The sequence below is a fragment of the Apostichopus japonicus genome, chromosome 9, assembly GCF_037975245.1.
Source record: "Apostichopus japonicus isolate 1M-3 chromosome 9, ASM3797524v1, whole genome shotgun sequence".
NCBI classification, from domain to species: Eukaryota; Metazoa; Echinodermata; class Holothuroidea; order Aspidochirotida; family Stichopodidae; genus Apostichopus; species Apostichopus japonicus.
The window spans coordinates 772,038-798,860 of NC_092569.1; the positions used below are offsets into that span (position 1 = coordinate 772,038).

The window sequence follows — 26,823 nt, forward strand, 5'->3', positions numbered from 1 at the left end:
AATAAGGAGGAAGTAAATGGCTTGATTCTCAAATCACAGATCAAAGAAACCATCGAACATCACTGATGACGTCACATCCTGGTAGATATCTTTTCTTGTTTTGACATATATATTTTAAAGCCAAAGTCTGAGTGCGTGGGCTTAGAACTACTGGTACAAGTATAGCAAAGGAGCCCAAAGGGGACGAATGCTTGTGACAACGTTTGTTCGGGTTGACTGTTTCTTCTTCTTGTTTTCACAACAACTAATTCCCAGAACGGCTATGTAGGGAATTCTACAGGCTTATTGATCGGAATAGGATAAATACTAGAAACCAACAAAGTGGACTAATTTACAAAATGGTTTATATAAATAAACAGCGAAAGAAAAATGACTTGTTTATGTGAAGTTGTTTTCTTGCCGGACTATAGTCATTTACAAATGACACTACAAAACGTCGGTCTGGTTTGATTAAAGTCCGTCGCATTAACTTAGGGGCTACTACTGTACAAGACAGTAATCTATACATTTCCGGTCACCCATAAACAAAATAAGAAGAAGAACTATGGCAAAAATATACTGTTCTTTGTTTATTTGTTTGTTTATTTTGTGTTAACTGTCACAACAGACCATAGTCAATGAGAAAGCATACTTTTAATCGTCTCATGATATATTAATTGTTTCAATGGTTAAAGCATATGTAGGCCCATTGAATGTATTACGTAATAGCTAAAGGATAGGCCTACGGCACTTTCACAGTTCACATGCAATATATATAGGCCTATGACGGTATTACGTAATAGCTAAAGGATAGGCCTACGGCACTTTCACAGTTCACATGCAATATATATAGGCCTATGACGGTATTACGTAATAGCTAAAGGATAGGCCTACGGCACTTTCACAGTTCACATGCAATATATATAGGCCTATGACGGTAAACGGTAGTTATGCGATAGTAATGCCATTGATAACGGTGATGACAATCTTGATGTCAGTTTGCTCAGTGGTTTAGTACTGTCCTTTGGCAATGTGATTTCATCGATGTATTGACAAGATTTCGCCAGAAATGGAAAGAGTTATACCGGTATACTAGCCAAAGGTCGGGAGTCAAACTACACTTCGCGCATGCGTTGAAGTTGTTTGTATATTTCCGGTGACTGGGTGATATATTCCACGGAAGTGTCTCCAATACAAATTTGGTGTTTCTCAGTTTTCACTGTGGGACTTTTGGGCGTTATCGTTAAGGATTTGTAGTTTAAAATTGGGATTGAAAAAATGGTCGCAATTTGACTAAAGAACACAACAATCTTATACAGTGTCTATAAGTGCAGCTATATGTTACTTATTTATAACAAACTACGCGCATTTATGTCACACGCGAAATCACGGTATTCTACTATATATATATATATATATATATATATATATATATATATATATATATATATATATATATATATATATATATATATATATATATATATATATATATATATATATATATATTCATAATATTGACATAATCAACATAAGCCTTGAACTGATATAGATCCTTCCAAGTGCTCAGTGCCAAGTGCCAAGGACCAAACAAAGGGCCGTCTTTGTTAGCTACGTTACTAAATATGATTTCATATAATGATAGTATTATTTGGGTGCCCGTGGTGCACAAAATGTAGCAAGAGAGAACATTTTAAACCATTTTGAATTTTTCGTAGAAAATCTGCTTACAGGTGCGAGAAAATAAATGATGGTTAACTTTTAAATATGAATAGGCTGTATCCAACAGTGAATTATATATAAAGTAATAATGATTGGTTACTTGCTGGAATTCTCAATCAGAACGGAAGCAACTTTTTCTTAGTTTTATCGAGAAAAAAAAAGAAAAGAAAAGCACCCAGCAAACTGCAAAGATCAGAGGTGTCAAAAATGACATCTTACCAACCCATCATATAAAATGCAGCCAGAAATTTCCTTCCATATTTTTGGCGAATAGAAATATATTAATTTAATTGTCCAATTTACTACTTAAATATGGGGGAGAATCCTCGCTTAAATTGCGCGCAGGCTTTTATGATAAGACCCAGTTTTCTCAACATAAAGGGGGAAAAAATTGAAAAACGTCAAACTTATAATTGATTTCATTTATTCATTGAAGCAAAAAACTTAATTCGACTTTTTAGAACCGGCTTCGACAAAAGCTCAGGACGACAACAAAATAAGAGCTCCATATAAAATTATAAAACCCAGTGAAAGTTTTTTATGAATTTACTTGATTTGATAAACTCGTACGGTATGAATCTGAGTGTGGGAATGAGACAAAAGTATGAATATATATAAAATTGTATATACCGACTATTTTTTGGGAAAGTTTTGCGAACCGCAGAGGTAATAAATATTTGTACTTTAACTTTGTCATGGTGGATTATTTTATATACAGAGAGAAAAGAATTGTGTCTGGTATGAACGAAAAAAAAAAAATAATAATAATTGACAAGAATCTACAAACTAAATTATAAGTTTTTTGCCCGCTTCTACATCATATTGTCGCGTAAAACAGAATCAAGGTTATAAATAAAGAGGTATATATTGGTGGCGAGAGCGGCAGAGAAAGGGGGTTAAAGATGGAGGTATATGTGTCTGTGTGGGGAGGGGTGGGGTGGGTGGGGGTGAGGGGTGGGGGTGGTGTTGACGGGGTTGTTTAATGGCCCAGTATAAAACATTCTACTTTACTTTGTCCTTTAATACCTACAAATAATAAACAAAAATAATATGAGCATATTAGGAGTTCCTTTATTCCTAAACCTAAGGAAAGAAAACAAACAGAGAACAGTTCTTAAAACTCCATACAAAAAACCATCTTAACTTGCTGGCGCGCCAGACAGCGGCCTGCAGTGCTTTGCATACCATGTAAGGAGTGATAGCGCCCCATGCAGCTTTATTCGATACAACCCATAAATCGGCATTGAGGGGTTTCAAGGGAATTGCGTCTTTTAAGTTGCAATGTACAAGCAAGTTACTTTTGAGGAAATAAAATCATTCTACATTTCTATTAAGTTACGCACCGTATTGCTTCTGATGATCTGATCAGCGACGTAGCCAGGAATTTGAAAGGGGGGGGGGAGCACTTTTTGCGATTGATATGGATTTACAAGTTGTATGCACGACTATCTGAGCGGAGCGCCACCATCGGTTGGCGCGGAGCGTACAAGAAAATTGTTGGTTTTACAAACCCCCCAGATGGCCGGAAACAGCCCTTCCCGAGTGTTCATTCTGGTTCCCTGGCCTCTTGCTAACTTGAGACACCTCATTCAATATCACTTGTAAACCCACAAAACAACCGATTGAAAATAGTACGTAATTCAATACTACATAATGTATTAAAATTAGCAAGGTACATGTACAGAGTATGTCTTACTTTTCAACTTCTGATACTTGTAGATACAAAGATAGGCCAGAAATGTCTTTGATACAACTATAGCCAGTAATTGTCTTTGATACAACTGTAGCTAGTAAATGTTTAAGTTAGCCTAATAAGAGAAGGCGAGAGCTATCCGACGATTGCCATCTGATGCAAATTTCTCAACTGTTTTCTCAACTGACATATTATCTGCGTAAACGGGTTCTTAACTACATGTTAAAAAACTGACAAGATCGGATCCTAGTCTTTTTCGGCGGATAGAGTGTTGAATGGAACAGCACGCGATAGAAATGACAGCCTAGATGACAGAAGAATAGGTCACCTAATTTAGACATATTCTTGCTACGTTCATTACAATAGTTTTTCCTGTCTGTAGATTCTTAAACTCGTCCAGCAAGCTTATGGATTTGAATTATGGGTGTTTAAAAAAAAAGATAACTTGGCCAAAACAAATGTAGGCCCTGGCCTACAGTGCTACATACTGGCTACGCCCCTGATGATATGATATCATAATCAGCAGATTTTGTATCCTGTTTGAATTCTTTTACATGTTCTTTTGCATAATATATCAGAAAGACAAACATAGTGCTCTTTTACAATTTTTCCAGTAGGATGATTCTTGTTTATTGTCCAATGTCTGGACTTTAATACATTTGACGAACTTAACTGATGGACAATATAAACTTTCATATTTTGTAATATAGCCAGATATGCAGTGGCCTAAAACAAATATCGTTATCGCAGTGTATTAGCAGTGTAATAATTATTATAGGAAGTGCGTATCACGTACGATTGCTAGCTAGCTTCATAACATGCTGTTCGTGCAACAACTTAGGACGAATCATAGAAAGGATGAGAACGAACGTTGTCGACGTTGTTGTGCATACGGTTCGTGACATTCCATAGAGTGCGGTTATGGTAGGCAATATGTATTATATTACGCAGTGGCCAACTGTAGACTTGTAATAGGCTATAGGCTAAATTTAGCTAATTGCATCTGCCAAACTAAGTAAGTGCTGAATCAGTAGGCCTGAATGTTATTACGATTATAATCGAGTTAACGGAGCTTGCGAGTATTCAAGATCAAAAGAACACTGACAAAGTACCATGCTAAAAAACGACAGCTTTAAAAAAAAAAATCGACACTGAAAGGGGGGGGGGAGCGGTCGCTCCCCCTGCCCCCCTGGCTACGTCCCTGGATCTGATCAGCATAATGTTAAAATATACTCAAAGGCATAGCTAACTAACTTCTGGTCTCAAACTTAATTCTTCATGTAACTTTTTACCGCATAGTTAAAGATGGTTGCCTTCCGTGTAATTTATTGTAGTGTATACGAGTTAGCAATTATTTCTATATGTGTCAAACACGTTTAGGTTCAGTTTGATATTATACGGTGAATAATCAGGGTTAAGGCACGTTCTATCAACACTGACAATGTAGGTGAGATACCATGCTACATATATGTATGAAAGATGTTTACAGACTATCACTGTTAAACAGAGAAGGGTCGAAGGTGTTGGATTAAGTCCCACGGTACATGACCAAAATATTCTATTTCGTCATTTTGGCGCCAGTTTAGAAATACGGCAAGATGTACACACTGCCCGGTAACAAACTAACATAACCGGAGTAAACAGAATCTCACATTTGTGTTTAGAGAGAGCCATTTAAATAAGCTATGCTGTTTGTATGAAATTTAACCAAGTACAAGCAGCATTTATAAGTTTGAATATGCTTAGTTCGCTGTTTTAAAATTAAGACCCTGACGTTTTCAAGCGTACACTGCGTACCAGACGTTTAGAGGCTATAGGCCTAATATAGAGCTGACCTCTCCTTACTATGTATATAGGCTATCATGGAACCATAGACCAGGAGTCATGAATCTAGCGCCTTCGATGGATCGATCATAGCATAGCTAACTTAACGGTCTGTATGTTAGACTAATTAGTCCAGCCGCTTTGATTGATGTGCCTCGGATGTTTAAAGGATCCATTCTCCAATTTAAATCAAAGTTAATTGCAGTGACTTTTAACGGTCTGGAAAAGCTTTCAAAATGTTTTCTGTGGCGGTTAGGTGGGAGCTAATTGAAACTTTTTGTCGAATGCAGAGAAAATGACTTGCTTTTGCGTGTACGGAACATTTGTAGTATGGAGTAAATACATAAAGACGAAACGGGGCTGTTTTAAATATATCCAAATACGGCGAAGAGACAGTACCGTATAGCTTGACTAGTAAGCAGTAAATCAACTGTTCAAACTAGCAGATTCTAGAAGATTTATCAATAGTTGTTCTGCTAGATTCATTACAACGTCATTCGAAACGGGACTCATATAACTCACCTAACATTTAAAATACTGAGAAAACAAAGTTATTCATCACGGCGTAAATCAAGGTATCGTTCTAGCCGATTCTAGCCGATTTATCAATCATTGCTCTTCTAGATTCATTACAACGTTATTCGAAGGAAAATAAATACTGACAAAAACACGATGCTTTCTCTGCGATGCTGTCGCTAGAACTTGTCTTATACAGTCAAGTTTACTTGCTAAGTCTAAATTGTTAGACTTGCCATGTAGGACAATTGAAATAGAATTTACAAGTTGTTATGTTTCCTTTAACCAAACTTCGGTCCTGTTGTCTCCTTTCTCGAGGGGCCCTCAATTACAGGCGTTTGGTTGTGTTTATCAACAAAAGCAGGCAGTGCCAAATTTGGTTTATTTGGGGAAGGGGCATAAGGAGGGGAATGCTCTTTAACCAATATTTGGTTCTTTACAATAAAACCCGACTTTGTCAATTAAGACGTTCGTTAGGAATAAAACGTGTCTTAGAGCTATTTTTCACAAGCTAAATTAGGAGAAACTTATATCGACAAAATGCTAAAAGTCGTCCATTTCCGCAACCAAGGTCATGACAATGGCATTTCTTGTTGAATGATGTGTGGTTCTTTATCGGTAGCTTACAGAACACTTACAAATAGTGTTTGAGTGAACTTTCCAAGGTATCCAAGATTTCATTCGTTAACGTTGTAGTTGTAAAAATGTAGGTGATGTAACAGGCCGATATGTACAAACAATATTCCATTGTCTGTACTCTACAAGAAACAAACAAATTCGAATCGACGGACTCAGCGATTCATATGAACGCACACGCGTTGCAATCAACTACATAGCAGAATCGTAGTATAGAGTGGTATGCGGTAACTTCGCGATGCTAAAAGCATAATAATGCGTGTACAAAATAAGAACACATAGTAATGTTTTTACAAGTTTAAGACAATAGTAATCGCATTATAAACATTAAATGGAGAGCTTAAATGGATATTCCCATGAAAGACAAGGTAACACGTATAGCTTGAAGAGATCAAATTATTCCACGCTGTTTATTTGACATTTCTATAACAGTATATTGTGCCTAACGTCCAAATAAAGTTGATGTAATGAATGTAACCTATTTTGATTGGCTAAAGCTTGTTTACGTATTTACTCCTGAAAGTGGACCACATTAGGTGGCTTCTCATAGTAATGGTATATGTTCTTTAAAACCTTTATTTTCCTTTTAGAGTCTTTTAGTTGGATTTATCCGTGAAAAAGTGATGCACTTAAAATGTTTTGCCGAGCTGTTCTCTGTTCTTAGAATTTCATTAAATTGTTTAAAGAAATATTAACTTAAAAAAGAAAGGAAGAAATCGCAAAGTTTAGACATGGAATTATCATATCAAAAATTAATAATAATCGCTTTCATTTGTTAAGTTCGAAGTTTTCTAATCAAAATTTAAAATTATATTATTCCATTCTTTAACCTGTCTGAAATTATTTGATTTGTAATATGTGACGAAAAGCTTAAGAAATACCATTCAAATATTTGATAGTCAATAAAAACATGGTTTAAATATAATGTTTCGTCAGGCACATTGGAGTTTCAGTTGGTTTGGAAATCCATTCTTTTTAAGCTATTAGGTGTTACCCTGTGGGCGGACGAACAATTCTTGCATTATTGGACATTTTCTTCATATTTGTCTGAAAACATAGTGGGTGTGATAGTCTCAAAAAAGAATGCCTAAATATAGGTTTGATAGCTAATTTATATAGCTAATTTATTAAAATAAAAATTCGCCAGGGAAGAGTGTCCAATAGTCAATTGAATATACATATTCCAGATGAAACAGTTTTTTTTTTCTTCATAATGAAACGTAAATTTGTGACATTTTTCTAAGTATTCCAAATCAGATGATTTGCTGTTATCTTTAAATGGCAAGCTGAAGCCTGGTCCATAACCTTTAAAAATGTACACAAAGAACTGAACTGGTAATAAAAAAGAAATTGTATATTCAAGTCTCATAAAATATAAGAGTTTTAATTAACACTATAACAAGACAGTCAGATGAAGTTGAATTATTATTTTTAGTGGGTACAGTAAACGAGAATGAGAAAAATGGACTTGCAAAATATTGCAATTTACACTGTTAGCTATGTCTGTCACTGGTTACGCACAAATAAATAAGTGAAAAGCCAAAAAGAAAACACGAATTTAGGGTTCTCTTTGAAATATTTCTACGATTTATTGGCGGCAATTGTTTGTCCTGATCACAGATAACAGAATTATCAATCAAACGTGACACTCTCTCGTCACTTTAAACACGCGCGTCGCATTTTTATGGATGGTCGTTTACACAATACCAACACGTCTAACGTAGCTCCGCCTATTTATTTCATATCGACCAATAGAAAGCCTCATTTCATTTTAGTAGGGAGCGGTGTCAAAATACGAGGCAGCATTGTGAGTTTTGATTATACCTGACATGTATGGTTAGAAAATAAACATAGTTATTACATCTAAGAATTTTGACGCGAGAGTCTGACATGAGGAAAAATGTTGAACGCGCGTGGCTAGAAAAATCATTTCGAGATGTCTCCGAAGCCAATAAGTCTTTAGAAGTATATACGGAAGGGAGCTAACAAATGTGATCTTGGTTATCTGACTAAAATCTTAAAAAAGAATGAATTCTATTTACCAGTGGTAAAACAGAAAATAAATAAAGCTAGATCGAATTGTTCATCGGTCTTGTAATGCTGTTACGTAATTAAGTTCGTTTTGAAGTTATTGATTTCGAAGCGTCAGTATTGCCATTTCGCGTCCCAAGGAAATCCCTGGAGGTTTATTTAAAAAAAAGGGTGCATTGACGAAGATTTTTCTGTCTGAAGGACTGACGGGACTTGTCATTATGAAGTCACTGTGAGATAATTATTACCAACTTACCAGGAGTCGAAAGGATTAGATCGACACCATGGAAAACACGTCAGGTAAATACAATAAAACGATTCATAGAATTGTAAAAAAAAAAAATTTTTCAGAAATCGTGTGAAGTAAAGTTTATGCCATATAGGTTTACACAGATATACAAATTATTCAACAGACTTTATATTAAAGACATATAGTGGTGGGTTTAGATGTTTCTTGTGGACAATAGGGAAGAATACATATCTTAGTAGTCTCTATAGATAACTATAAAATCAATTAAAAGTTAACGATGACAATAATTATCAAATTTGTATTGTTCATACAGAAAGTACTAAAAGTAAGACTTCGTGGTATGTAAATTGACTACATTCAAGAATTAAATGTAAACAAATCTTAAATGATTTCATTTTGAAGGAATGATTTCCAGGTAATCGTTTGCCTATCAGTCTTCAACCTTTGTCCTCTCCCCGTCCCCTTCACCTCCCCTTCCCCTTCCCCTTCCCCTTCCCCTACCCCTCCCCTTCCCCAACCCTTCCCCCACCCCACCCTTCCTCCTCCCCTCACCCACTCACAGATGCACACATTTTGTCTCCGAGCGTCTAACATGCAACGACCATATTTTCACTTTCCAGTGACTATTTAACTATACTTATAATATTTGTGTTCTCACTATTGTGCGGAGACAATTTTGAAACATTATTAAGCAACATTTGGTAACTTAATTGACTTAATTGATTAATAGTCAAGAAAAGATAGTAACAACTCTCCCAACATTTTTCAGTAAAATCATGTATTCAGCTCTTACTTTCTAGCTCACTTTATCATTATCAAACCGTACGATATACATTTTACTAAATAACTACCAGTCCTAGCTTTGAACTACTATTTTTGTTCTGAAGAAATATGAATTTCACTAAAATTCTTATGATCGTATGAATTTCATCGGTACCTAATGGTTCAGATTATGTTTTGTACATCATGGCATTGTTCAGGACATGACAGAAAATACGAAGATGAAACAAAACGTGTATGTTTCTGTTCCCTGGTGAAGATGAAATGAAGAAAAAAACTTTGCCTTCAAATATTACTGTGATATCAAATTGCGGCTCATATAAGTTTTGGATTACAGTTATAAAAGTTGGTTCAATATGAAAGTAGCCTTTAGACTGCAGCAGAATTGTAGTAGTGAGTCTGTGCATGTACTCCAATTCTAGTATCGTTAACTTTACATTTATACTCGCGTTCTGGCATTTTGGAAATGTAGAATATATATATATATATTTATGCCTAGATAATAATGCAAGATGACGTAGTTGTACACGAGCTTAGAACCTTGTACTCATATACACGTAACAATTGGAAGTGTACTCGCATTCGGACATTTCGGAAATAATAAAGACAATAGTCCAGGTTAGGTACTTGTACTCGAGCTTTGAGGCCTGCACTCGTTAGCCATATACACGTGACAATTGGAAATGTACTCGCATTTGGACATTTCGGAAATTATTTAGATAATAGTCCGGGTTACGTACTTGTACTCGAGCTAAGAGGCCTGCACTCGTTAGCCATATACACGTAACACTTAAAACAGACTCGCATTTGGACATTTCGGAAATATTATAGATAATAGTCCAGGTTGCGTACTTGTACTCGAGCTATAAGAGGCCTGTACGCGTACTAACACTGTTGTACTCGTCGACTACAAGTCCACAGTACTGACAGTGTGTTACGTTATCACAGCTGTAAGGATCCATGGTTTAAAGCAAGCTAAATCTACTAATGCTTCCCTTTATCATCAACAATTCCACTATGATGATCGTTAATTCTAAGAACTCAGTGATAACCGACTGCGTCATCTCACTATAAGTCAGTCCTGAATAGAGACAGTGTCACTCTATTTATCATATGCTAACAAAATGAATGACGTCAGAGAATGTTATTGCATTTTAGTCAAAACTAAATGATAATAACTTCAGAGTACTCCATATGTTTAACCATTGCTTTTATATCGATAATCTGTGAACGTATATTGTAAAATTTATTAAGGATACTAATCTAGCCGGAGTGTTCTTTGTGTTAGTTATATGTTTATACGAATCCAAACAAAATGAATGAATACTTCCGTAGTTCTCCGAAAGGATAGAAATATAACACTCTGTGGTACGCAATACTACGCATGTAGGGGTAATTGAAGGCTGTATATCTACGGAGTGTGATTCAGGTCTTAGACATCAAATGTTCGTTTTAAATCAGTTGACTGGATTTGTAATGCTCTTCTGCCCTTTTTGGGTCCTCTTTTTTTCGCTATGAGGTGATACCCTACATTATAGATTCTCCGTATATCGAGCGCTGGCCTCATTCGGCCTGCAAAACAATTTCAATACTGCAGGTTAAAAATAGTAGACCCACAAAATGGCACTGATCGAGTATATACGGATCCTTCGTTTAAATGTCATCAGATCGGCCCAAAATTTTAGCATCTCAATATGTGCGACCGTATAGGAAAACCAAAAGTTTATTTATATATAGTTTTAATATACAGACCATTGTTCTATGCTATATACCTTGAATGGACCAGATGATAAGTGAAATAAAATTTCGAAATCCAAACTGTCTATTTGAAAATGATAAAGTTCTCTTATTAAATTATTTTGAATAATTACTACTTCTTACATTTTTATATTTCACTTTGCCATACCTGTATATTCGTAAACCCGACACACGAAGATAAATGAATAAACATACTTTATTTCATTACCACAGTCAGTAGCGATGAACTTGAAAGTTCCATGGACTCTGTTATTAACCCTTTCTGTCAAAGTAGCCTACACACCACCATATGCATAGACGTATAGTGCGTGCGTGTTATTTCTATTCAGACCACAAACAGACAAGGTCAATTCTGAATTGAAGATGAATGCTTATAATTACTGCGAACTCATTCAAAGTTCCCACTCAAAATGTCGAAAATAAAATAATAATAAACCAACAACTCGACAAAGGTCTAATCATGATATATCATCACCTCAAAATTCTGTTGTTTACTAACATCAAATTAATTTCGGAACCGTTGATTAATGCTGAAATTGTTTGTGTGTGTATATGTATGTTGTTACTATTGCATCATTCATTGCTCTTAGCTGACACAACAGACTTCTTTGTTTGTCTGTGAGAAGTGAAAAGACTTATTATTTGCTTAAAATATATATATATATATTCAGGATGAAAGAAGTATATTTGACGATAGTGTAGAAATGAAGAAAGTGTCTTGAAAATTTCAGTATATAAATAGACAAAATTAAACGCCGTGATTAAGTTAGCCTTGAGTAATTATCTCAAGAGATCGATTGAATGTTAATTAACTCGCAATATTTGTCTCAAGAAAACCCTTAGAGATTATGTGAAACTATTGTGTTTTGTTTTCAAACTCATACCACTGAACAATATCATCAAAACATGTAAATATTTTCATCATTTATCGTTTTCAAAAGTTAGAAGGAAAAAAACAAACGAAAATAAATTTAATCAAAAACATTCAATATTAAATACCTTAATTTGCTCGACACTACATTTAATTACCAAATACTCTTTTAGTAACTACACAGTGACATATAGACTATAATAGGTAAACTATTATGTATATATTTGCACTCTAGGACAATTTGGTTAAATATTTTACCGAACATTAGGTATGTATGTATCCAACCAGATTCGGGTAAGTAACTTTTCCCTCCAAAATGCTGAATATTTGACCAATTTATAACGTTTTGACAAATGAATTGGTTGACCTTTCTGTATTTATTTTTTGAGTTCAAATTTAACACAAATTTGGTTTTATTTTTATTGCTTGTACCACACATAGCATATGGCATAATAGATCAACTATTGTGTATATATTTGTGTTGTGGCCCACCATGAAGCAACAATATCCGGCATGTTAATATAACCAATAATTCAAACTATAAATAAGTTGGCAATCTCTCGTGTTAATGTTTTTTTTTTTTATTTCTTGTTTAATACATAGTACCTACGTTAGAACCTGCATTTATACTTACACAGCTGCACACGCACGGATTCAGTGCAGGTGCATTAACGAACGAACCGCATGTACAAAACTTGAATTTAATTTGTCAAAGTGAACGTTTTTTTCGAATGTATGTTATCACTATATCTTCCCAATTACACAAACAGGATTGTCGCAAGAAAAAAAAACCAAAAAACACATTTGGTTAATATGATGTCATTGGCTTTTAGATACTAGCATTCGTTGGTTATAATCGCCTATTGTGTTATAGCTAGGCACAGTAATGGACAGCCCGTATGGTAAGTGGTATTGTCTTTCTCTCTGTGTTGTGTTGTGTCTGTATGTCACAATTCAACGATAGACCAGTAACCATCGAGAATGCATTCAATCAAAGCCAAACATTTGCAACCATTGAAAAGGGAGAGTTTGGCAGAAGAACCCAAACAATCAACCAATCTACTCCTCCATACTCAATAACGTGATCACGGTTGCTTAAAAGACGTAAACATCAATAACAACAACAACAACTTGAAATTCTTTGTTTCTTTCCTTCCATCAATCCATCTAAATTTAAACAAGGTATAATGTATAAATATGACAAGTTTACTGTACAGAACATGGCAGTGTTAGAGTATTACCAACAACATTGCAAAAGTGGTGGAGACCTGGCAATTGGAAAACGCATATCGCAAGTTAACGAGGTCAGACTATAAACCTAAGGGTTGTAATCTTCACACCGAAGTGCGTACAATTTATGCTGGGCCAACTTCATTTAATGCCACAATATAGTTATATAGCGATCAAGCACACGATATGGTCGACGCTAGTTCCGGCGGCGAAATACGAAAGCGTTAACATAATATTTTCCGGCAGCATCGATAAGTTTTCGTTTATCTGTTACTTACCGTATGAGAAAGTACAACAACGACAAAAAAAAAAAGAAGAAAAAAAGCAGTATTTGTCTCAATTCTGATACTTTAATGTTGAAGAGATTGAGATTTTAATACAGTTTTTGGCAAAGTATGAAGTTCCTACAGCGTCAAAATTTTAATAAGAAAAGTTGTAATTTGTAAAAATTAAAATAAAATAAATTACGACATTATAGCTAATGAATTAAATCTTCTCTCTGCAAACGTTGTAGCATCATCTCCCAAACTAATCATTCAAATTGCACAAGTCTATATTTGTCATTTATGTGAAGAAAAATCAGCTGTTGCCATAGTAATTGAATGATGTTAAACTAGATAACGTGTCGCCTTGAGAACATAATGAAATTTGTGATATTTTAAAACAATACCAAAAAACTTGTCCAAACTCATTAATTTGATGTTGATGACACCCATAATTGGTTTTAACATTAAGATATTGCCTAATTGCTTTAATCAGCGTAAAATGGTCTCGAAAATTGTTTTCCTTGCAACTTATTATATCAAATTGATTGTTCAGAGCAATATTCTACATATCACGTAATACAATTCTTAAGTATTCACGCAATAAACTTAGATAAGAGACCCGAATTGACGCCACATAGGCGGTTACCTCACCTATATACATTGAAAGTATTGCATGTGCTTTATCGCAAACCGGTAATAAATACAACACCAATCAAATCCTTTCAAAGTTTAAAAAAAAACAAGTGTATTTTAAGACCCATATTTGCTTGCAATAGTTTTATTGGGACTTTGGGCTCATTTCATAAAAGAGCAGGGTTACCAATAACTTACAAATTGCTATGACTATGGCCAAAATATGTTTTCCGTTTTAATACTCTTTTAAAACTCTATGGAAAGAAAACAGCTTCCGCAACATCAAGGTAACACAAAGTAAAATGTATGCTCTTTGCTGATTGTGCAAACCATGTAACCGCATATAAAACTGTTACAGAGTAGCCCTCAAGACACATGTAACGTCATTCCTATGTTACCAAGGCCAATGGTCACTCTGCAGTGTTATGTGTAAATTAACATATTCTGAAAACAGAGGTCGAAGCAAGACTATCTCCGCTATATCACACTGGGAGAATGTCTTCAAATTCATTACTTACATGTATATGTAGGTATTGGAAATATACACCTTTATCGATATTTGATTCATGGGACATCTGAGCGCAGTATAGCTCGGAATGACCCGCGAAGCAGTGTTTTGACGAGAGTCGAATGAAGCCGCTTCCCATATACTATGATCATGACTAGGTCTGTTTCATCTTAACAGTAGCAGCCCTGGATGTAAATAGCAGCAAATGAGTTAACTGTCGACTTTTTATCTAGGAAATTACTGCCCCCAACCCACCCCCCCCCCATCCCACCTTCATGCCTGATCTCCTTATATACATGTCATAATTTATTCTCCTAATGTACCGACAGTAATATGATCCTTATATACATGTAAGATATTCATAGAATGAAGGAATTTCGAAAAGCAACACATCAAATGGCTCGGAGATTGTTGGGTGACATTTATAGGTTTCCGTAGACATGGAAAAGACATTTTAAATGCTGGTAATAATTCAAGCATGGTAGTTCAAATTGACGCGAACATTTTAATGATTCTGCAGTCTATAGCTTTTAACCTTTCGAACTATTTAAAAAGTGGTAACTATTAAAGGTGACTTTCAAATGATAAATATTAAATGGGAAGAAACCTTCAAAATAATCTTCGTTGAAACTAAGAGACACATAGCTATAACCGTAGGCGTGTATTAATTCTTTCAAAGTTAAACATATAACAGGAAATATGAAGTTGAACATAAGGGGACCGAGTTGGACAAGGTTGGAGTTGGGGGAGGTGAGGGGAGGGGGCGTGAGATTATATTCAAGAAAATAGAATATCAGCTCACTATCCTATTAAGTTGACACTGAGTGGTCCAAATGTAATGATAACGATGTTTATACATCGGCTGGGCATATTATATAACATGTCTCATATTAAACACATAAAAATGAACAGCAATATACAAATATGATGTACAAATATACAATCATGATATAAATATATACATTGTTGATGTAAAAGCATACGATGCTGATGTACAAACATACCAGGATGATGTTATTTTAATAAGTTCATGATATAAACATAACACAGAAGCCTGTGATGTGAGTGAACTTATCAAAATCTGTTGAACTGTTTGGCGTTCCATAGTCTCAAAGGGCCGTTACGTCTGTTAATTCTCTACTGACATATGTGGTGTTTTTTTCATTTTGTTTGCCCCTTTAACGACAGACAATTCGTCACACTTTACAAGTCGCGTGCGGTTTGACATGAATCTGAGCAATTTTATGTCAGTCCTTTGAGATGTTTGATTCTATTCGTGAAGGTGTCGAGTGACGGAATCCGTCTTTTGAAGATGGATTTCCTCTAAGGGGTGAAACGTCCTTCTGACCTAACCATATCTTGTTTATATGAAACATCCATTTCAGAGATCAATCTGATAATAAGAAATAATTACCTTTTATGATAATTTCAGCTATTAACCGCTTAATATAATACAGAAAAGATTTTAGACTCAGAAATTCAATGCAGTGTCATACTGTGTAGTTTGAAAACTGGATAGAATTTGTTGTTTGTTGTGAAAGACCTTGATGGAGCGAACGAACGTGGGTGCGTCTGTGTGTGAGTCTAGTGTATGTGTGGGTGGGTGTTTTTGGGAATTCAAAAACAAACAATTCTTTCTGTATAATAAATTGATGTAATCGAAACTAGTTGTGTTAATGGCACCACGTGTTTTGACGCTGAAGTGTACACTCAAGCGCCAAACTCTTATTTTTTTTTTTTTTAAATATATCATTTTTGTTGTGACTTAGAAATGTTTCTATGTACAAAAGCCTCTATGTTCATATTTCAATTCCATCCGCAAATGGTGGCAGCATTTTAGTCTTCATATTATCATTTCATTACCTTTTTTATACAGCAATTTATAAGCTTGTTGTTCAGATTTCAGTTTAAAGTAGCGGATATATTTTAAGTTCATTTATATGGTTTTACATGCCTTGGGTGATAGGTATATCACAATGACATTATTCTCTCGGGGACAAATGTGTCTAAATTGCATAGATTCGTCCATTAAGCCTCGATGAGTAAAATGAAATTAGCTAGAAGGTTGTTTTAAACATGGTCTCAACTTTGTCAACTGAACGAGACTTTATAGGTTCAATGCGACCGTCGCGGCCTACCTTTCGATAGTCTTGACGACCCTTGATCATCATGACTAAACCCCGTACACAGAACGAGTTGCTCGTTTATGTCAAATGTTAATTTACTTTCCCGTGATTGGCTGCATTTGTTAACACTGGACAGCTATAGAAATTAACAACCGCTCTCCGACGACAGTCAGTCGGGTAAATGCTACAAATTTAGTTTTTATTTTCCTGAAGCTGACCGTCGGGATATAGCAAGTGGTTAAACCTGGACCAGTGTGGTCGTAGGCACCCGAACACTGCCCGAATATACACAACTTTCCACATTGCGACGGTCAAGTCAATTCCTGTTGCGTTTAGTTCGTCAGTCTAAGGCTTCAAGTCTTATGTAGTTCAGTCATATTTTTATCAATGTATGTAATAATTCATAAAATTGCAAACAATAAAACAAAATAATCCGTACACTCTTGAACGGAATATCAACAACATACTCTCTTAATAGATAAGTTTTAGTATGTCTCGCTATGCTTTGTAGGTAATACACTCACTATGTTTAACTATATAGTAAGTAACCGCACTCCGGTGAAAAATAAATTTCAAGACCAAATGTAAACACTTTCAAATGATAGTTGCCTTCTACATGTTCTTCATTTAGTTAAACGAAAGAAGACAAAACCCAAACGAATGATCTAACCTTGTAAAATGTAGAAAACCCTCTTCTCACTTCTTCAAATGTAAGCACAATTTTTTAATATTTAACTAATTAGTAGTTCTAGAAATTTAGAAATATCTGTGATGAGAGAATTTTCGATAATGCATTCAAGAAAATGCGAGAACGCTTTCTTAAATCATTCAACGTGCAGTGGAAACAAGGTACACTGGTAATTGACAAATATTTACGAAACTTAAGGAACATCAGTTGAGCTATTTTCACAGCTCGCTCGTACGGTACTTTGTTACAAAACTATATATAGGTCAGGCCAATAATAGTCCTCGTCAGAAGTATCTGGCAACATTCTCATAATTTCTGCACACTCTGCCTGTCCTTCTCAATAGAATCACGATATTACCTCTACAAGCCTACAACACTATGACCATATTCAAACTGACAGCCGCAACTATAAGACTAATGTACCCGTGCAGTTCGGTGAAATAAGGGTCGGATATCGTGTGTGCGTTTCGGAATTTGGCGACATTCTCGTATCCATATATGATTCCCGACACGTCGACTGTGGGAGTATCACATGACCTTGAAACGCTTCCACTGATTGGCTGTTACGACAACACGTTTTTATACGGTCATTTTGTCGACCCTGGCGTGCCATACTCTTTCACGTTAGCCTATAGCGTTGGAAGGATGGGTTGGCAAGGTTAAATCACATTTTAACTGGTAGGCCATTTCGTCGTTGTATATAGATGTTACATCCCTACCTCTACTATGAAAGAAGAGTATAATGATGTACCCCGGACCCTCGACCCTCCCACCCCACCCCCCTTCGATATATTAGGTAACAACATCGAATCCACTGACGAAGTTTTCTTGCTATTTATTAAATAAATACAACACAGTTTAAACCTGGACTACTTAGAGTGTGAAACTGTCACATCCACAATGTACTTTTTCTCATTGAGACGTTTAAGTGGCAAGTTAAATTAACCTTTTGCAATATATGGAAATAATTAAAGCTGGTTTAGCTCCATGAAAGCACTTTCTGAGTAGCTGACTGCATTATTATTTCAAACTGCTAAACTTGGTGGGCAGATAAAAATTACATTAGAGGTCCATTGTTTTAAGCTTTAGGGGCTCTCTGAATTAAATCCATAACCATACTGTGAACGCAATTTGTTAGACCTACACTAGAACTACTAGCCCAGATTACGAAGCGAAACTGCCCAAAAAAAATAATAAGAATAAATAATAAGAAGAAATAATAATAATAACGACGACGACGACGATGACGATGACGATGATGATGATAATAACGATAACAATAATAAATACTAGTAATAACAATCAACGAAACTAGTTACACACGTGAAGACTCAACAGATTCATTCAAAGCAGCCATTTTATGACTGTTTGACATGAATGTCTAAACCACAAGATTACATTAAATAGTCAGGTTATGTTATCCATGCTAAATCGATCCCGTAGTCAATAGCGAGTTATATGGTAAGGTAATCATTCTTATCTCTCAAGATTATTATCAAGCCTGGCCTCTTAAAATGCGTGGATAATGCAACCCTCGGCTTCAACGTGCTATATCTATTCCACCATTGAACATGTACAAAACAGATATGAATATTTATTCATTCACTATAGGAAGTTAGTGGGGGGGGGTCGGGTGGGGGCAGCGAGGTGACATGGAGGTGCATGTGACACGTACATGTGCTCTGACAAGTTTAATCATATCATATTTTTTTCGTTTTTGGTGTTGTTGTTGCGTTTATTAGCATTTTATTTTAATTGTATAACTATTTTTTTTAATCACGTGCTATATTGTCTATATATATATGAATCACTCGTTAATAGCCACGTGAGAGTTTCAGAGAGATCACTAGATATGAAATTTATGACGATTACCATGGCGATAAGGCTAACTGAACAGGAGCTGAACTTTCAAAAGGAAATCCTCCAGGTGTTGAGTGTTATTAACAAGTATACATGTGTTGTTTGTTCTTCACTGGAGGGCAAGAGTTATCTTGAGTTTCATCTCGGAGGACTCGTTGTTGGAGGTTAAATGCCTCACGAACATGTCAACAGTTACAGAATTATCCTTTCAAGAGAAAATAATAATCACGTAAAGAAGAAGAAGAATATACTAACTTACTTTTCAATTTTTACTTTACCTTCAATATTTTCTCTTTAACAATCTTCTGATCGCCTCAGAGTTATTGGACCTTGAGCAACAAGTAGTTGTATTATTGCCAAGTGATATTTTATTTGTTGGAGTAAACTCACTCAAAAATATAATGATCTTTTGTAATCTTTTGTAACAATGATAAAATAATTACTGTAGAAGGTAAAATATTCAGAGAGATAGAATTGTTGACCGGTTATGAAAAGATATTATCTATATTTCTATTTGTGAGATCTAATCTTGTTGCTCCTTCTACTGGGAGGTGAAGTTTATAGAAATTATATTAATAAACTCTTATCTTGATTATTTTTTCTACATCGTTTGTTATAAGCACTTCCGGGTTAGGTCAAATGTTATAAACACAAACACAAGTAGTAATCGCACTTGTGCATACCGTACGTGGAACCGAGAAAAGTAACCCAGTTAAACAGAATGTACTCTGAGATTTATCGTTTTCGGTGAAAGCTTTGCTTAATTTATTAATAAAGTAAAACATAAAGATAAAGTTCTGTCTTATTATAAGTCTCAAAATTCATCAAAGTTTTCTTGTTAGTTTCCCTTGCAATACGAATTGGATAAGGAATAATATAGAAAACCAAGACATAACTACATTACACAAAATAATTTAACTGTCTATGTTTTCTGGGTCTCATAAATTATAAGATTCTGAATTGAAATTAATAAAATTTTCACAAAAAAAAAGACATTGTCGCTAGAATGTGGAACGGACTAGACTCGTTCGCTCGGTTGTTTATTTAATCAGATTTATTAATCAGAAATATGAAATGATAATGCAGCCATTTTCTTCCGAATACTACGCAACTATTTTTGTTCTTCCATTTCCAATTAGTTAGAAATATGGAAAGCGACAAACAGTAAATTTCAAAAGACATCCGGCTCTTTAATCACATGTGTGTTTTTAAGTTCATGTGCAACTTTAAATATCTACAAACATGAAAGGGATGTTTCAGTGGCTAAGGTTGATTGCATTAGAAAATTGCTGGCGTATTTTCTGCATTTTAGGTCAAATATACCCCAACCATATCTTAAATGCATATTATTTGGCGTAGATATGATTTTTTTTTCAAATTTGGTGCATGTGGTATTTTGAAGGCATCTGGCAACAGTTGAATGAATAATGGTCATCATGGCAACTCAGCTGAAATTGTGTTTGTTTTCTTTCTAATATCGAAATAATTTCTCCAAACGTGAAGATCAAATTTCTACCAAAAAAAGGTAACCTTTGATGAAATTCTAAGAACAGGATACAATTACAGCTAAGCAAACATTCCGAGGAGCAATCATCAAGCAGATTAATATAAATAAAATAAATAATTTCCCAAAAAAATCTGCCGTGATGACATCACAGACCAATCCAATTCCGGAAGTAGGTGAATCCATTCAATCAACCATATACAAGATATTGAGATGGGATTTTCAACTTACCGTGTGGAATATTAAATGTTATTTTATCAACCCTAGGAATAAACTGTATCAGCCATACAGTAGAATATCCTTTATCAGCCCTAGGAATAAACTTTATCAGCCCTAGAAATATCCTTTATCAGCCCTAGGAATATCCATTTAATACTGTAAAGGGGCCACTGTGTTAACAGAAAACCCTTCGCTTCCTTGTATTAACATACTCATCTTAGTTAGCCCCGGATTCCATACGATACTTAGATCATACGCGTCGTTCATCTTCAGGAAAGCGACACGACAAACCTGTCACAAACCAACCTTAGCCTCAAACTATTTTAATGTGATTCATCATTAACAAGGAAGTGTGACGATAGGTCGGGTCTGACGAGAAATGGTCACAGGAATACTGACCAGGGCGCAAGGTCAATTAGGGAGGGGTCCGGTGGAAGATATGGAGTGGCCGGGAAAAATACGGGATGAAGAAAAATGTATATTCGATTTCATGATTCATGTGAGGGAAATGAAGAATGCGAAACGAGGCCCCAGTGACATAATTTTCCCGGGCCCGGCCTAGCTCTTAATGATTCTGAACAGGGTAACAGAGGGGGTAACCCTAACCCTAACCCAATAGGACGGGGATATCACAACTCATTAGGAAATTTGCATTTTTTTTTAATTATAGAGATGATAAACAATAACGATTACAAGCAATAAATAGAGTTCAGGGGCTCGTTCAAACTGCGATGATTCAAATTTAAATTCGAATGTGAGGTCACCATGACATAGAATCTAGTATTCTCATTGGTCGAACTTTGCTAACAATTTCCGTCATGAACATTGTTAGCCATAACTAGCTATTTACACTTAATATCAACTAACTGTTCACATGGATTGTATATCAAGTACCCTATCGGTTGTAAGTGACGGTTTCAAGTACTGGTTTTAAGTACGGTACCAGGTATTAAACTTATTATGTGCAAATCAATGGTATGGCGTACCTCCATTAAGGTTTGATCTTTAAGAGCAACCGTCGCCCGCTTTTAATGAGAACAACTGCTACAAATTCACACTGTGTTTTACCGCACAAGACATGTAAATTGTTCATCACGATTATGCATCTATATAGGTACTGATAGTAGAAGTGATGTTGCCAATGCCTCATTTATACCTATAGGGCCGATGGGTGGATGACATTTGAACTCCGACGAGGAATATCTGTCTAGTCCACGAACTCAAGCCTCAAGGGCGTGGTGAGGGTAGAATGGGGTCAATTTGAGTCCGGGGAAGAAAAACTGATAAATAATACAGGCCGGTATTCTCATTTTCATAATAAACTTATGGAAAAACTGATATGTCTGGTGACATTACACCCCAGTCCGACTTTTTTCTCTCGACGCCTCAGCAAAATCCTTCCCCTAAAAGGGTTAAAATGGTGTCATGAATTATGTTTTTTCCTAATTCCCTACATGCACTAAACAAACACGCAAACCATTTCTTAATTTTGAAACTTATTTTGATTTCATCATGTGCCGTTCAGACTACCGTTTTTTTACATCAGGGTTATAAATGACATTTTAAATGAAATCCCTGTCCATCTGTGGAATGACTATCTTGCTAGCTGATCATGTTTGGTTAGTTTCATTCAAATAGTCGAGCCGTTCAAAACCACTGTTTATATGAATTATTCTTCAGGCACATTGGCGGCAGAGGTAAATTGCCAGATAAAAATATGATCTCCTCAAAAGATATAGAACCCTCGAATCATAAAAAATAGATGTTGAAAATGATGAAAAAAGATGTTCCTTTCCGTTGTCACGTACGCAGTTTTTAAATGCAACATTTGTTTAAGTAAGGATAATAGAATAAACATGATCGGACAAATTGAAGTATAATATTTGATCATGATTCTTCGGTCAAAGTTGACTTTCTCTGTCGTGCTGGAGAATATCATAGATTTGAATGAGGACACAGAGAGAGATCATATCAAATACACTTATGAGATGTAAATTTAAAAGCTCAAGTGAAGGGTATCTGACTAATGTACAAAACGAAATATTTATTCAGAGGTGCACAATGGGGTAACTTTGTCTCGTCGAGAGCGACGAAAGGGATCCGTTTATTTGGGAATTTGACAAAGAAATTCCTTGAGTAGAGAGATACTCACGTAGAACAGGGAGTTTAAGAAAAAAAGCCATTGGTACAGTAATCATACACGGAACGAAACGTCTTGCAGGAATGAATGTGCTCATGTGAGGTGTGTGACACATGTATACAGACGGTAGGGGTCGGGAAGGGGGGGGTGGAGGAAGGTGGGGGTTGCTTATTGTACACGTTAGTGACACTAACTGTTATATACAAGTCCTTGGGTAGAGGAGTACTTATTCATGTAACGAACGTCTATTTTAGAAAAAAAGATGTGTTCATGTTAACTTGAGTTACATGTTTGCATTCAAATGAACAAAGATAATTTTAATTTAAATCCTTAATTGAATTCGATCAGACAAAAAGATAGTGTCAACACTTGCATATTAATTTTATTCAAATGTATAAAGTAAGCTCAAGTCGCTTGATTGCATTTGTCTGAAATGTCAACAAATGTCATGTTAGTTCATGTACAGGGCGAAAAATGTTACCTTCATCGGTTTCTTGCAGTCGTTACAAATATTAAAACAAAATAGATTTCTTGAATTTCAATCCGGAGAAATGAAGAGAAGGAGGAAAAGAAAGATCACCCAAGACGCCACAGACAATCATAGTCAAGACGTTTCTAAACAGCCATAAAACACATTCAGTGCCTGCTACCATTCACAAGGATCATTAAATAGTCAGAGATGTTACGCAGGGTCTCTTTTCGGCTCTTGTAATTTACTTTCTCTGTGACTTCATCTAATATTTTGTTCAATATCTCATACATCTGTTTGCCAGGTTTCTTATAAATTGCTTTCCTATCTCCCTGTATAATCCGTAACAAAATGACGTAGGGTAATAATTTAGATAAAATGGGTATAGCACATTGGGATGATGTTTCTCTGCTAGAAAATTGATTAACCTTTCTCTTTTACTGCACGAAATATTACAAACAATGTTGTATTATGATTGATTTATGGTATGGCCTGTTATCCATACCATCTTTCCATCGCTCGCTCTATCTGGCGTTCTCTCTTGAATCTCCGTCTCTTACTCTGTGATACTAAGCATTACACTGTTCGATATGATGTATCGCAAGCTATATGGTATTAATAACTCATATGAAGATATAACAGTTATAGTTAAAACAAAAGAAGTTATTTATTATACTTCTTAAAGTTCATTTACTTCCATATTTTCTTCTTCAAACAGTATAGGGTAAGTTATAAAGAACCTATCACTTGAATGATGTTAGTTAAATGGGAAATGAAAGCTTAAAGAGGGAGAATAATGAAAGTAAGGGAAATATACAAATTTATTACCAGGGGTATTAAATGTTATAAATTAACGTTAGATTGATGTAAGAAATCTATTGTACAGTCTGTATAGATTCTGACAACAATGTATGAAGCGGTTTGAGCTGTAATGGAGTGCCTCATTATCACTTCACCATGCCTTGCCCTTAGCCCTTCTGACCCCTCAACATCAACTCACATTCCCCTCAGCCCCACTGCCTTCACCCATTGTCAGCTCACCAAGCTCTCAGCCCACTGACCCCTCAATATCAACTCACAATCCCCTAATCCCCACTGCCCTCTCTCATTGCCAAATCACCATCCACTCAGTACCACTACCTTCCCATTGTCATCTCTACATTCCCTAATCCCCACTGTTACCCTTCTCTCATTGTCATCTCACCATACCCAAATCCCCACAGTTACCCCTCTCTTATTGTTATCTCACAAACCCCTAATCCCCACTGTTACCCCTCTCTCATTGTCATCTCACCATTCCCTAATCCCCACAGTTACCCCTGTCTTATTGTTATCTCACAAACAACTAAGCCCCACTGTTACCCCTCTCTCAATGTCATTTCACCATCCCCTAAGCCCTCTGTTACCCCTTTCTCATTGTCATCTCACCATCCCCTAATCCCCACTGTTACCCCTCTCTCATTGTCATCTTACCATCCCCTAAGCCCCACAGTTACCCCTCTCCGATTGTTATCTGACAATCCCCTAATCCCGACTGTTACCCCACCCTATAGATTAACTTCCGTCTCATTAGAAATATCATTCACCTCAGTCTCACCTTAAAACGTATATGTTACCATATTTCACCTATTTTTGTAGTCAAAATGACAACATCATTGCTTTCTCACTAAAATATCACCAAATAATTTATCTTGATGGTTCTGATAGGGTCGAGTCCTAATAATTTTAGTAAATACTTTTTAAAAAATGGATCTTAACAGGCTACTTGATAAAACACGTTGGAACTAATTTTCGAAGACATTTTCCACACAGTATAGAGAGAAAAATACACACTGGAAACTCTGTAGTATAAACAACACGGTACATATACTCAACCCTAAATTAAATTGATACAAAGAAATAAAGAAAAAGAATAGTATGGTTGTTATGGATATTTAATTTTGGCATTAAACAAAAGAAACTAAAAAATATGCAAATCACATTTTAACAACGATGATGATAGTTTAATCGTTTGTTAGCATACTAATTGTGTTGAACTTGTGTGCATGTTTTCTCGATATTAACTCTTCAATTGTGAAATATCACTGATCAAATTTTCGCTTGCCATAAAAAAAAATCAATTATTTTCAAGCAGGGTTGTGATGTGAAACAAACAATTAAAAGAATTTAAACAATAAGAACCATAATAAACCGATTAAAATATACCAAATGATAAAGTTGGTTCATGTAATATGTTTCTAAATCCGCGTATATCATTAAAGGAAATCATAAATGAGGGCGCTGCGGTAAAATAATCAGTATCCACCTACCTCGTTTGCTAACATCAACTTTGAGGTGCAACAATATTTGATAAACTCCTACTAGTTTTTTTTTTTTACAGTTACTTTCCTACGTTAACATATTTGCTAGTTTGGTGGTATATGGTAAATTCGCGATAATATAAGGGGATTAATATTCCTTAAAAGATGGCATTGATAACGATCTCGCAGATTTGGCTCAGCTGTTTAGGTTTATCTTTTAGCAATCATGTGATCTCATCGATAATTTTACCAAATTCAGTCGTAAATAGGAAAATTATACCTGTAAAGATCGGGAGTCGAACTGCACGAACCAAGGAAATATTTCCCTAACTTCGCGAATGGATTTAAATTTACCACATAATTCCACCAAAAGTGTGAAATAATTCATGCAAACGTCTCAAAATACCAAATTGATGTTTCTCAGTGTCGCTGTGGGACTTTTGGCCGTCATTATCGTTAAGGCTTTGAAGATTAAAATTGCGATTGAAAAAAAGTGGGCAGAATTTGACTAACGAACACAGCAACTATATACAGTTTCTGTATCAGAGGAGAATACACGAATTTACGCGAATTTAGGGAACATGCGAAGTTACCGTATTCTACCATACATACTGTTGCTAAGTCAACATTTCCGGAGCAAATAACTTTTCATAAGAAGTCATACACCTGAAGTAACGTCATATTTTTGTTTTTTGTCGGACGATCTGTCCTTCCAGATCAATACTCGTTATACCTTGCGTTCTAGCAATACACTCACTCTCACTGTTCCCAGAACTAAACTGAAAACCTATGGCGACCGTGCCTTTCCATCAGCCGGGCC

At 35.5% G+C, this 26,823-nt stretch overlaps 2 protein-coding genes across 2 annotated transcripts in view; one reads left to right on the forward strand and one right to left on the reverse strand.

Annotated features, from left to right (window-relative positions):
* LOC139974276 (uncharacterized) overlaps positions 1 to 26,823 on the reverse strand; it is a 75,398-nt gene that overhangs the window by 14,686 nt on the left and 33,889 nt on the right. The window lies entirely within an intron of this gene.
* Positions 8,181 to 26,823, forward strand: part of LOC139974275 (uncharacterized) — a 33,122-nt gene continuing 14,479 nt past the window's right edge. The window contains exon 1 of the mRNA XM_071981290.1: positions 8,181 to 8,701. Coding sequence (XP_071837391.1) covers positions 8,686 to 8,701 — 16 coding nt within the window. The 5' untranslated portion in view covers positions 8,181 to 8,685. The remainder of the gene's footprint in view (positions 8,702 to 26,823) is intronic.